The 14737-nt window shown below is 40.1% G+C and overlaps 1 protein-coding gene across 1 annotated transcript; it reads right to left on the bottom strand.

Moving 5' to 3' along the window:
• Positions 1–1041: 1041 nt before the first annotated feature.
• On the bottom strand, positions 1042–9322 carry LOC141072660 (granzyme A-like). The gene is made up of 5 exons (XM_073559960.1): positions 9271–9322; positions 7667–7805; positions 4431–4569; positions 2962–3237; positions 1042–2378 (listed from the first exon to the last, which is right to left on the bottom strand). The coding sequence occupies exons 1-5, from the start codon at positions 9320–9322 to the stop codon at positions 2202–2204; spliced, it is 783 nt and encodes a 260-aa protein (XP_073416061.1). The 3' UTR covers positions 1042–2201.
• Between the last annotated feature and the right edge of the window lie 5415 nt (positions 9323–14737).

Below are 14737 nucleotides of genomic sequence, written 5' to 3'. Positions count from 1 at the left end.
TTCTTATTATTGCTCCCACAGTTGATTTCATAACACCAATCTGCTACAATTTTGTTTCTGGTGTCCTTCAACAGCTCTTTGGTCTTCACCATAGTAGGGTTTGGAGTGTGACTGTTTGAGGATGTGGACAAGTGTCTTTTATACTGATAGCAAGTTCAAACAGGTGCCATTACTACAGGTAATGAGTGGAGCACAGAGGAGCCTCTTAAAAAAGAAGTTACAGGTCTGTGAGAGCCAGAAATCTTGCATGTTTTTAGGTGACCAAATACAAGGTGATTTTCTGTTTTTTTTTTTCTCATTTTGACTCTCATAGTTGGGGTCTACCTATGATGTCAATTACAGGCACAAACTTGCACAAACTTGGGACCTATAGGACGATTTTACAGGACTCTCCCATTGGTCCAATGCATAATTAGGATTATTATGTGAGGACTTATTTGCATATCTGTGGTGGTGGATATTTTGAAAAATAATGCACAGACTTTTTTTTTGTTGAATAATCCCTTAAAAAGGTTGTCCAGCATTGGGGTACAAGTCTGCAGTCACTTGCATTGAGCGAGACAGAGCACGTTTAGTCGGCATGTGACCGTAGGGATGTAGATCACATACTTGCAGGCGTTATTCCAATGCTCCCGGTGCTGGCAAAGGGAATCCTGACAGCAGGCAGTGTGCGTACTGTAAGTTTGCAGTCACATAGAGGGAGGCTTAAGGCATCCCCTTTCAGGGATTATTCAGCAAAAAAAAGTCTGCAGTGCAGCCAAGAAACATGTATGCATTGAGAAACAAATGACATGACATCAGAAATAATTGTCTTGTTTCTTACATTTTCATGTAGATTATTCTATATTACATTTTACATAAAAAAATACTCCTAATTTTCAATGAAATAATACACAAAGAACAAAAAGCAAAAAGAATACTGACATGTAATGTAGATGGCACATGCAATACTTAGCAAATATATGCAATATCAAAGGCTCTTTATTCAGTGTAATGATAGACAAGGAATTAAAAGAATTTTAAAAACACACAAGTGTGAATAATACACAATGATGTGTGACTAATATAAAGTCAGAAACGCCCCCACCTACTAATCATGAAGGAGCAACATCCGCAAATATATACATTGTAGTAGCCAAAATGTATACAGATAAATATGCCATATTGTGCCGTCAAATGCTAATAAATATAGACACTATTTCTGATATCTGTACACATTTACAGTTTATATCATAAAGTTACAAACTATTACCATCCATTGTAAAAAAAAATATCACCAGATTCTGATTCTATCCATTCTGACCCATGGATACTTTGTAAGCCACATCTCTTGCCATGCTTCCTTGTTTTCCCACTTCATGGTCATTCATGTGTCATACTTGATACTACCAAGCCAATGGACATCACAGTTTCCTTTCACCAGTGACCACTCTGGGTAGCATCTCCCTTTCTAGTAAATTTGCCATCCTTACATGACTAAAATTGGTCAGATTTCGCCTTTCAGAGACATCTCTGGGTTTACATGATCATGAATATCTTTGTATCTTTGTTTGTGATCCAAGGTGTCCGTGAGATTCATAGAAGTCTTCTCCAACATCACAAGTCAAAGGCACTAATTTTTTTTCTCTCTGTTTTTGTGAGTGTCCACATTTCACAGCCATATGTTGCAACAGGGAATACGACGGCAGTGATCAGTCTTTGATGGTGACTGAGATGTCCTTGCACATCCATATTTGGTCCATGCTCACCATGGATGCTCGTTCCAATGCTATTCAATGCATGATCTCAGCTGTTGCAATTAATGAGAGACCCCAACAAAATGATGCTATTGACCACTTCTATTTCTTCATTGGTGATCTTCATTTGGACTGCCTCGTTGGTGGAAGTCATGCTTCATTTGGACTGCCTCGTTGGTGGAAGTCATGATTTTACTCTTCCTGATGTTCAGATCAATGGTCTGAACATAAGCTAAAAATACATATATCAGGTATACTATTGAAGGTGTGTTTCACACTAGATTTAGAGAATCGGTGATAATGAAGGACCTTGAGAAGTAACAATACAGAAAAAAAAACATTTGGAGGCATTCATAGTGTGTGGGTCATGAAGTGAACAGATCTGGATTCTTTTGGCATATATCAAGCACATTATGCTTCATGGACATATTGAAGGTGAATCATTTTCTGTACAATGTACTGTATTTATATTCTGTATATATCAGAATAATCCCCGCCAATTGTATTTCGGATCCACTTGAGATAATTGTTTGTAAGTCGTGTGTAGACCCCTGGAAACTTTGGATTACCACAATCAGGAGGTCCAAATGAGACAAGGCCAACATATTTTCCATCACAGATCAATGGGCCACCAGAATCTCCCTGGAACAGATAAGAGGACGGATTAATTTCATGGTGATTGGAAAGCTAAACATATGCTTGACATTTCTAACTTTCTATTTTATACACACAGTTTTCCCTACTGTGTTTAATTTCTCTGCAGTTTCTGAGATTTCTGCTGATTGCTGAGACAAAGGTGCAAAATCTCTCACACGAGCACTGTGCCCCATAAACAGCTTGTCAGGCCTTAGGATACAAGTCTGCAGTCACTCTGTGTGACTGCAGACTTGTTAATCCTCACAGTGCTCGTGAACCTGGTGTCATGTGCTGACTAGACTTACTCAGCCTAGCCTAATGCAAGTGTATTAAGTAAGACTGGACATGTCTAGTCTGAATGTGGTCAGATGTATGCAAATCACATACTTGCAGTCACATGACCGATTGCTTCCAGCACCGGAGAATCCTCACAGCGCAGTGATCAAATTTATAGAGTTAATTACTATTTCTCATGATTGTTATGGGTATTAGATAATTACATTTTTTATGTGTGATGTTATTTATTAAGTGCAGATTCATCTTCTCTACTAAAGTAAAGTAATATAGCCTTACACATGGCATTACTTACCGCACATGTGTCAGCTTTATGCTTCTTACTTGGTGATCCGGCACACAACATGTTGTCAGTAATAAATTTCTTCTTTTTGCTGTATTCTTTCTTACAGACCTCATTGTCAACAATTGCCAGTTTAACTTCTCGAAGGACGTCTGATGTTGTCCTTTTCCTTAAATCACTTATTCCCCATCCCGCTGCGCTGCATATCTTCTTGGCTGCAATATTTTCTTCATTTTTTGGTAATGAAAGAAGTGAAACAAACTTGTTCATCTTTGCAGGTTTCTCCAGCTGTAACAGAAAAAATATTCTGTATCCAGACAGACCATAAAAATATGGCCGGTAAGGGGCCTCAATGCTTGGCTCTATAAATAGACATACAACTGCATCTACCCATTTCTATCTATATGACTAATTAGGTCAAAGCTTATTTTATGCAACTCTGTATTCAGTTTCTTAGTATGCTAATTCAGTACATTCTCATACTGACCCATATACCAAAAACAACACCTACTACAGTAACAGATTTACTTTTTCGGTCAAAGCCAATTCCACCACTCATTAGGTCTTTGTCCAATCTGCGGCAAAGGCATGCTGAGCGGTCAGCTTTGTGATTGACTGTTCAGCCATCCAATCTGAGGCTGGGACGAGCTGAGCTGTCAGTGTTGTGAGTGACAGTCCAGCCATCCAATCAAGACCGGGGCAGGTTCCAGTTGTCTACTGTCCTGGGTTATTATCTGGCTATTTAACTGGAAGTCTGTATCTGATTACTGTCAGTCATAACCTTAGTTCAGTGTTATGTGTGTGCATTTCTACACTCTGTTTCTGATTATTGCTACCTAACATCGGACCTTTGCCTCTGACCATTCATTTGCCTAGCCCCTTTGACTTGATCCACTACCTTCATGGAGTTCTGACCTCAGACCGTGATCTGACTACGTCTTTGTTTTACCCCTTAGTTTATGACGAGCTCTCTTGGTATCTGACCCTGGACTTCTTGACTACCCTGCCTCACAGCTTGTCCATGAATAGTGACTAGGGTCACACTGTCATCTTACTCTGCGCAGTTTGGCAAAACTTAAGCCAAGAGGAAATGTAAGGGAGGATACATTTGCATATAAAGATCTCCATGCTGTACAGTAGACTGCTTCTGCATACTAAACCTTCACACAAGGACATGTCAAACGTTTCTCCCATTCAGATAGCAAGAATTATCAATAATGTACATGATATAATGCTATACGTTATATATAATACTGAGCAAGAAAAGGGCTGAGACAAAACATTATTCATTAACATCAAGTATGGAGACTTTCAAGAAGGCTGATAGTAGGTTTACATCTCTTTGGTGCACCCATGACAAACATTGGCATCATATAGATATTTAGTTGAGCCATGAGTTTGACTTCACTCTACAGTTCTGGTTTCGCAGTTTAGTCCTTGATTTACATCCTCCATTACATCTCCTTGTTTTTTATTCTTACCTGTAAAAGCTGAAGGTCATTGATCCCGAGATCCTTGTCATAACAGGGGTACTTAATGCCTCGTTTAATCCTTATCTGTTGCTGTTCTTGAGTATCTTGCAGCCGGTGTGCACCCAGTATGGCATATGAAGTATTTGCACTGAAAATAAAAGAAAACAAATTCTCCTCAGTCAAAACTGTTTCGTTGATCAATATCCCTTAAAGGAAATGGAGCACCTATAGTTTTTTAACTACATAAATCCAGAAAGTGATAATTATTATATTTTTTATAATCTGGGTTTTTTGTTTTTGATGGCTACCATTTTTATATAAGTTGCTGTTCATTGAAATGATTTATAGCAGCTACATTGACTGCAGGAATTTATATTATAGTGCTGTGTGCATTTTCTAACCTGTGCCTAAATTGCCCCCTCAGCCTAAGGCATTTTTAATTACAGCAGGATCCTAACTTCCCATATAAATGCAGACTTCAGTTTAAGAGAGGATTCACATTAGGCAGGTTCTCAGCAACGAGAATTGCTTTATTCTGGCTGCCGGGTACACATTAATTGGCCAATTTATGCGCTAAATATTCTCTATTTTTCATATTTTCTAGTGCAGTATTGCAATTCTACTTTCATATATTTCATATATGCATGCTATAGCGCTACAGAATGCTACTTTATTTGCTGGTTATAAATTACTGTGCAGTGAGGGGGAAGAGGTAAGCTGTGATTACCATCAATGTGAATGGTGAATTCTCTGTATGTTATGGATGTTAACTTCTATAGTAATCCTGTTCATTATGATTATGATATGACTGCTTAGGAGTAAAGTTAGGCAAAATGATACATAGGACCCTGTTACACTAGCCACATTGGTAGTCCTTGTCTGCTAGACCAGAGCTCTGCAATTATCCTTAGCTCCACTTTTGATTTGAATGCCCAGTGCTTGATATATAACAACAATGACTGAGTACCAGATCTACTAATCTGAATAAGAGCCAGGGACAACAGCATGTAGGAGGTGGTTTGATACCAACAACCAACATGGCCACTGGATGAGAATCCTGTGAATCATTTTTCTCAGCTCTACTGAGAAGTGGCATCTGCAGAACAAGAAATGTCTATAATGAGGGTGTTAGGTGCTGGGATTCTCCCACTGCATGAGATACATCCTAGGCCTTGTCTGGTGCTGTGGTCTCCTATTCAGGCTTGGCCACTGGGGTGACTGCTCAGCACAGACTTTGGACCCAGCGCCTTGTCCAGGCTTGTGCTGTATGTGTAGTTACTGCTGGCTCTCCAGCTAAGCCTATGGTAACTACTGGCATACACGTGCAACATTGTACTCTGGAGCCTAAGTCCAGATTTCACCCTTCTGAGCTTGTCCGTGATGTAACACCTTCTCATCGGTGCTCGGCTGTCAGCTGCTCGGGTGATGTGGCAGCTTCAGATTGGTCCACAGGCAAGGTCCTGTCTGTCTGGACATGAGCCTAATGTATAAAAGGTCCTCGGGGGTGCACGCGGGTGCGCTAGTATCATTTGCGTTGTGTGTGTGTGGGTGGAGACTCTGCCGCTCTGTCGGCTTATATGAACGCCTAGTTTTCCTTAGAGAGGCAGGTTTTTCTTTTCACTTGACCTAGCGCCTGTCCCGGCCACGTGTGCTGGTAGCACGGGTCAGTTACGGGGCACAGTCAACCCACATGCTTATGTTATGGAAATATGTATGTATATGTATTTCATCTAGATCTCACTTGCCTGCTATAGGCTATATGCTATGTACTTATATACATATATACTCTATATATTCATATGTACACATAGATACCTTCACAGCTCTCTTGAACTTTATAATCAGTGGCTAAAGATGACCTAACCCCATGAAGCCCGTCTGGACAACCAACATGATAGCATTGTCTCGTGTCTTGAGAAATATCTAGCAGACATGGGAAATGAGGAAGTAAGGCCAGATGTGCCAGCCGATATCAGAACATTGCTGACACTACAAGGCAAGGGACAGTAAATCATCTGATGTTTAAGTCACCTCAGGTCGGACACCCATATATGTTCATGTATTTAAACTGACCAATTAGATAAGATGTTCAGTCTTTATGTTGATGAGTAACCACTCCTTTGTACGAACTGATAAAAACCCATGTATGTGAATAAACTTCCAGAGTTCTGCTGGAAAGGATTGCTGCTAACTAGGCTTGGCGTCTTTCCTTCCTTGAGCGCTCAATAAGACTGTCTAAATTAGGACAGGCCGCAGCACACACAGAGATATATATCTATATCAATCAAAAATCCATGACACTTAAACCCTATTGTTTTAACTTGGCATTGCACACACCTCATTTTGTACTGCTTGGTGGTTAGCTGAGTTTGGTACTTATATTTTTGCGCCACTTGGTGGTCAGCTGAGTTAGTTATTTATATTTTCGTTGCCACTCGGCATTTAGCTGATCCGGTATTCCTCTTTCTGTGCGTACCTCTCTGAGACGTTTTCAGAGACTGGTATCTTGCATTCAGTTCACACTGTGTAGAGTTAACACAGCGTGTTTCTTGGTGAGCGTTCGCCGCACGGCTCCGCCATTGTTCATTAGCAGCAGAATAACATCTCTGCATGGTGGACCCCGGGTTGTGATCGCACTCTATCATAATTTATATTTAGTGTGATCCGCCAACCCTAACAGAGGGTCAATGACCAGAGTGAGACCTGCAAGGTTTCAAGTTTTTTTCTTAAAATGTAGATAATGATGTAAAATATTTGTAAAAATTTACCAAAATGTATTAAAAATATGTTACTTTTAAAAACCGAATTCATAGACTTGTCTCACTGTATATGCTCTAGTAGGGCATATATACATCATAGAGGGTTCTTCTTACTTTCCATCCCCTTTTATGAGTCAAAGGAGAATGGAGAGCAGCATTATTTGACCTAGCTTGTCCATATATTACTTAGATGACCAATTATTGGATTGTCCATTATAAAATGCTATAGTTCCCCTGCAAATACCTTAACATATGAAAGATATGACCTTGGAGGAAGATCTATGTTTGGCTTATAGAAAAGGGTCCCAGTAATGGTGTCATATTTCTGTTTCTTCAAATTGTCCCAATAGGGCATTTTTCTTGAGAGTGCCCTATGAATGCTGTCTAATTGCAATTAACCTCAGAAAAAGTACATTACAGAATATGTGGCTTCTTTACTATCGGTTCTACTGTCAAAATTTGTCAAGACAGGATACATATACTTACACATTACAGTGAGCAGCAGTTAAAATCCAGTTTGATTTAATTAATGCTCCACCACATGACCCACTTGACTTCAGAAAAACCATGTATGGTCTGGAGTGTGGAGCGACCTCATTTCCTCCAATAATATCCATGCCCAAATCTGTGGATAAGGATGAATACTGGAGATTAGTAGGAATGGGAAAATAAGCACGATGATGTCTGGTAGGTTTCAATGTAGAATGCTCCAGATAGGGGTGTAACAATAGTGAAGGAAGGAAATGCTGACACACCCGGGTCCTGGCGCCTTGTTGGCCAAAAATCTTAATTTGGTAAGCATGAGATGAACTATTTATGTTGCCACAAACTTCAGTGAAGCTTTAATGAAGCTATGTTGTGGTCTGGGTAACTTCATTTTCGTCAGTGTCTGTCTTTTTGAGACACAAAACTCAGTTGACCGTTTTTTAAGGCTTCTGATGGATTCCATTGACGTGTGGCTAAAACGTGAAGTGAATCCGGCCTTATATATATGGTCAGCCAATTATCCAGGTGTTTTCAATGGGGAAATGAGCAAAAAGTACCACAACTGACCACAGTTATCCTGTACGTAGGATATCTTAAAAAATGACCCAATGAGGGACTTGAGATCCGGAAGTTAGAAACACTGTCATACATTTACTTATACAAAAGTGACAGAATTCTGGTTCAAAATTCACCAAAAATTACTTGCATTTAATATGAAACATTCATTGTTTTTATTTGTGTGTGTCTCAAGAGACACCTTCGAAACATCTCTAGAAAATGTGGCTCATTGGATTCGTAAAATGTGCTACATGTATTACTGTCATGCACAATATTTTTGGTTCAAAATACCGAGATAGGCAAACATAGACACATATAGAAAAAGCATCTCCCAGAAAAGTATCGCAAAAAAGAGTATTGAGTATTACTTTGGATGTTTGACCAACAAAAGTGTGTAAAAGTAATATAATATATACTGTAGTAGTAGAGTATCGTAAGGCAGTATAGTAAATATTGGGAAGCACAGTTACCAACAATGTTCACGTATATATGATTATGTCACTTTATTAAACAATTATAATAGCCTTTTTTTCAGGTTATGGTTTTTACCCCCCAAAAATGAAGAGGTCTATAAGATATTGAAAAACACAATTCTTTTATTAAACCACAAGTAAAAACATTTAAAAAAAAGTGTAAGTAAGGAATGCTTCTAAAATACCCCCGACAATACAGAAATGACATTCATGGTATGAAGTTCAGTCCAGAGGGGAATAAAAAGAATCAATGTCTATATAATGCAGAACACTGTAATGACCCTATAAACAGACTGTAGTAGCTAAATAGCTAACACTTCTATATTATACCCCAAATAAGTGTTATAATACTGAATACAATGGAGAAATTGAAAAAATTAGAAAAAATGAGCCAAGTAACTTAAAGTTGCACTAGTTTTAAATCAAGCTAAATGTGTTATTGAAATGGTAAAACAACCTGTAGTTCCCCTGAAATGCAGATATGTATAAAGAAACATGTTACCTAATTTAATAATGGTGTCATGTCACCCAGACACGCATTTCGCATTAATTATTTATGCAATATTTACTTACGTCCATTGATGTGAAGCAGGGATAACACAAGCAGGGTTAGAAAATGCCCCATTCTCGGTGGTCCTCTCAGTAGCATAGACTGGGCGTGAGATCATATATATAGTATATCTATGTCATGTGGTTTCACTTCTGAGAAAATATCTGCCCATTGTGGTTTGTGAGTCAAATAATTAGTGATGTTGCCTTCAAGGAAAATAAAGCTTGACGTGATACCTCAGATGGATTCGGTTTTGTTTTCAAAATATAATATATTATGGGATGTTTCCACTAATGGACTATAGAGACTTATGCTATGATTAGCGTTAACAGGTAGAAATTGAGCTACTCTTCTGGGACTTTCTTAATGTAGCTTTGTTCTGGTACATTATATAGTTTGGTTTGTTCTTGTTCTGTTTTTATTCACTGTACTTGGTTCTTATACTGTATTAATGTTATTTTTTTTCTGGTACCATACTTGTGACAAGACTGCATTTAATCTTAATTAGCCAGATGTCTATTTTCAGTAATGCAGGCGCCACAATAGTTATTGACTCTAGTTCGAAAAATGATGTACTAATCTTGGTTCTGGCACTGTATTTATGTAATGTCGTTATTTCTAGCACTATATTTGTAAGGGACAACTCTCACCACCTTTAACTTGTTTGACTTTGATTGAACATTTCTGTCTATTTGATCAGCTTTTCCTGTTTTGTATGGTAGACCATTGTGAACAGGGTCACCAGTGAGCAGTTACGGCATCTGAGTCAAGATGAAGAATAGGAATTTGGTGACCTCGGGGGCTTCAGCAGAGCCTGATGTTAGCACAGGAGAATAGGGATGGGCGAATCTACTCGTTAGGACTCGTTACTCTGCGAGTAGTAGGGGACTCGCAGGAGTCGGTACTCTGCGAGTTTCCAAGCGATTACTCGCACAGTAACGAGTCCAATGCAAATGAATGGCAATCCTAGTTTTTACAGAGTTTCTTAGGCTACTTTCACACATCAGTTTTTTGCCGTCAGGCATGATCCGGCTTTTTTTAGAAAAAACGGATCCGGCATAAATTTTGGAGAACTGTAGAAACGGATCCGTTTTTTTGCTGGATCCGTCTCTGTTCCTGGAGGCTGGCCAATTGGATCTGAGCATGCGCAGACTTAAAAAAACCGGATCCGGTTGCTGGATCCGTCTTTTTCTGGATCCGGCGCATTCCGGCGCCCATAGACTTTCATTGTAGCAAAAAGCTGGAAGCGCCGGATCCGGCACTTCCAGCTTTTTCGCCGGAGACAAAAAACGTTACAGTAGACGTTTTTTCAAGACGCCGGAATGAGACAAGTTGCCGGATCCGGCAAAAAACGGATGAAACGCAATGCCATCGGGCACGATCCGGCGCTAATGCAAGTCAATGGGGAAAAACCGGATCCGGCATTGCATTTTGCCGGATCAGTTTTTAAAAAAAAAAAAGCCGGATCGCGCCTGAAGGCAAAAAACTGATGTGTGAAAGAGGCCTTAGCGATTTTGTGTCAGCAGCTGGACACAAAATCGCTAAGAAACTAGGATTGCTTGCATTAAACTGTGAAAAAACTAGCTAGGAGTTCTCTCTCTCTGTTTTGCAGCGATTCCTGTGCTGGGGGATTCCTGTGCTGGGGAGGAGGAGAATGGGGATGCGAGTTTTGCAGCGATTCCTGTGCCGGAGGGGAGAGAGAGAGAGAACTCCTAGCTAGTTTTGTGTGTCCTAGCTGGACACAAAATCACTAAGAAACTAGGATTGCTTGTATTAAACTGTGAAAAAACTAGCTAGGAGTTCGTTCTCTCTCTCTCTCTCTCTCTCTCTCTCTCTCTCCTCGCATCCCCATTCTCCTCCTCCCCAGCACAGGAATCGCTGCAAAACAGAGAGAGAGAACTCCTAGCTAGTTTTTTAACAGTTTAATACAAGCAATCCTAGTTTCTTAGCGATTTTGTGTCCAGCTGCTGACACAAAATCGCTAAGAAACTCTGCAAAAAAAAAAAATCTGCATCCCCATTCTCCTCCTCCCCATCACAGGAATCGCTGCAAAACTCGCATCCCCATTCATTAACATTGGACTCGCTAGACTTGCAACGAATAGCGAGTTTCCAAGTCGGACTCGTTACAGCCTAGCGATTCCGAATATTTCAGGATTCGCCCATCCCTACAGGAGAAGTGCTGAGCAGGTTGAAAGGAAAAGTATGCTGAGTGTTAATCTGACTATGTGTTCAGACAAACGAAGCTGCTATGAGGGGCAGACAAAATAAGTGTTGTAAAGGCCTTAGGCCTCACTCAGCTCCCACAAAAAGGGCTGGATGTAAGAGGAAAAGAATCTTTGGAGCTGAGAACACGGAACAGAGAGGGAATCTGTCCTGGAGGTTGGGGAGGGATTTTGTATTTCTAAGCACTAGACAGTAAGGACACCTGATCTTAGAAACAACTGGGAACATTATCAAAAAGGCAGTAAGAAGAAAAAAAAAAGCAGTTAGATATCATAGTTAGGAAACTATAGGAAAAATGTAATTATAGTATATTAGAAAATAATTAAAATTATGGCATTAAATAGGGATATAGGATAAAAATTAATTTGTATCACGGACCACCCCTTTAATGGAAATCTTTGGCTAAGTTTTTGCTACCTCATCTGAGAGCAGCCTGATGGAGGCAAAGAGAAGCTGAATCCAACTATGCATCACTTAGTTTACTGGGTGCAGCTGCTCTGATACAATCAGAGCATTTAGATTTAGCAATACAGCAGAGCTGAGAAAGCTAACCCCGCCCTCACCAGGGTCTGTATGTACAATGTCAATAGACACCTAGGTGCTTATCACAGGACAGGGTGTTGCCAGACCAGGAAGCTCTTGCTCCTGAGTCACAGCAATGATATGCTCCTAGTGCTAAAGCAATCATTACAGGCAAACAAAACACAGCTTGATAAGAGAGTCATCCCTGAAATCTGTGTTTTAACCCCTACAGCATGCTGTCTTCAACTTACATAGCAAAAACCTGCTGATAGATTCCCTTTAATAAATAAAACAGTGTGCAGCTGCAGATTGGTGTATTGTCTAAATATACAGTGGGTACGGAAAGTATTCAGACCCCTTTATATTTTTGACTCTTTGTTTCATTGCAGCTATTTGGTAAATTCAAAAAAGTTCATTTTTGTTGTCATTAATGTACATTCTGCACCCCATCTTGACTGAAAAAAACAGAAATGTAGAAATTTTGGCAAGTTTATCAAAAAAGAAAAAACGAAATATCACATGATCATAAGTATTCTGACCATTTTCTCAGACACTCATTTAAGTCACATGCTGACCATTTCCTTGTGATCCTCCTTGAGATGGTTCTACTCCTTCATTGGATTCCAGCTGTTTAATTAATCTGATAGGACTTGATTTGTAAAGGCTCACACCTGTCTTTATAAAAGCTCACAGTGCATGTCAGACCAAATGAAAATCATGAGGTCAAAGGAACTGGCCAAGAGACAGAATTGTGGCAAGGCACAGATCTGGCCAAGGTTACAAAAGAATTTCTGCAGTACTCAAGGTTCCTAAGAGCACAGTGGCCTCTATAATCATTAAATGGAAGATGTTTGGGCCACCAGAAGTCTTCCTAGACCTGGCTGTCCATTTAAACTGAGCAATCGTGGGAGAAGAGCCTTGGTGATAGAGGTAAAGAAGAACCCCAAGATCACTGTGGCTGAGCTCCACAGAGACAGTAGGGAAATGGGAGAAAGTTCCACAAAGTCAACTATCACTGTAACCCTCCACCAATCGGGCCTTTATGGCAGAGTGGCCCAACGGAAGCCTCTCCTCAGTGGAAGACATGTGAAAGCTCACATAGAGTTTGCTAAAAATCACATGAAGTACTCCCAGACTATGAGAAATAAGATTCTCTGGTCTGATGAGACAAAGATAGACCTTTTTTGGTGATAATTCTAAGCGGTATGTATGGAGAAAACCAGGCACTGCTAATCACCTGCCCAATACAATCTCAACAGTGAAACGTGGTAACAGCATCATTCTATGGGGGTGTTTATCAACTGCAGGGGCAGGACAACTTGTTGCCATTGATGAAAACATGAATGTGGCCAAGTACAGAGATATCCTAGATGAAAACCTCTTCCAGAGTGCTCTGAACCTCAGACTTGGCCGAAAGTTCACCTTCCAACAAGACAATGACCCTAAGCACACAGCTAAAATAACAAAGGAGTGGCTTCTGAACAACTCTGTGACCATTCTTGACTGGCCCAGCCAGAGCCCTGACCTAAACCCAATTGAGCATCTCTGGAGAGACCTGAAAATGTCTGTCCACCAACGTTCACCATCTAACCTGACGGAACTTGAGAGGATCTGCAAGGAAGAATGGCAGAGGATCCCCAAATCCAGGTGTGAAAAACTTGTTGCATCATTCCCAAGAAGACTCATGGCTGTACTACCTCGAAAGGGTGCTTTTACTCAGTACTGAGCAAAGCGTTTGAATACTAAAGTTATGACCATGTCATATTTAGTTTTTTCTTTTTTAATAAATTTGCAAAAATTTCCACATTCCTGTTTTTTTCAGTCAAGATGGGGTGCAGAGTGTACATTATTGAGAAAACAAATGAACGTTTTTGAATTTACCAAATGGCTGCAATGAAATAAAGAGAGAAAAATTTAAAGGGGTATGAATACTTTCCGTACCCACTGTATTCCAGTACTAAAACCTCTGAGAAAGGTCCTTAATATGCCCATGAAAGGGACTAACTTTCTAGTAAAGTCGGATGCGAATTTCCACATTGTGAGATCCTGGCATGTAGAGCAGGATCCCACATCTGTCTGCGGCCATTGTTGCTCTGAGTTCTTGTTCTTTCCGCCAGTTGATCGCTTCTGAAAACTTTATTAAGCTGTTTCTGATGTTACTGTTCAAATTTCAAAAGATCTCCTGTTATCTAACAGCAGACATGAGCTATATTCTGACTATAGTAATATAATTGCCAATGAATTTATACTATAGACCCTTTATTTCATAGCTCATAGAGAACCTGTCAGCTGCAATAGTCCCCACCCCAAATCACCACCATGCCTTTACTGCACCCTATATCTACGTTTTAACAAACCCCTTTCTGTGTCTTAGTGCTTGATGATTCAATGTAAATTCAAGTTTATAACTCTGCTAGTGCTATGCAACTTAGTGGGTGACTAGTACAGGAGGTGTTGCTTTCCGTGGACAAATCCTCCCTCTCCTCGTATTATCACGCCCCTGTGAGCATCAGTGACATGATTTTCAAGAGCAACGTCACCGCTGGCCCCTTGCAAAATGAACAACATTATGCCTTCCTTAAAATGCACAATAAGTCATATGTACGCTTCCGGGCCTTGTTGGTGCACTGCGCATGCCAAGAGAAGCATAGCATCAGATGGGGCAGATTTACATTGAGCCGGTGGTGATGGCGCACTTGCAAATCATGTCATTCAAGCCCAAAGGGACAAAATAACATTATGA

Source organism: Dendrobates tinctorius, unplaced genomic scaffold (assembly GCF_039654945.1).
Source record: "Dendrobates tinctorius isolate UK_male_01 unplaced genomic scaffold, ASM3965494v1 ptg000285l, whole genome shotgun sequence".
Lineage (NCBI taxonomy): Eukaryota > Metazoa > Chordata > Amphibia > Anura > Dendrobatidae > Dendrobates > Dendrobates tinctorius.
This window is presented reverse-complemented; position numbering and strand designations above follow the sequence as displayed.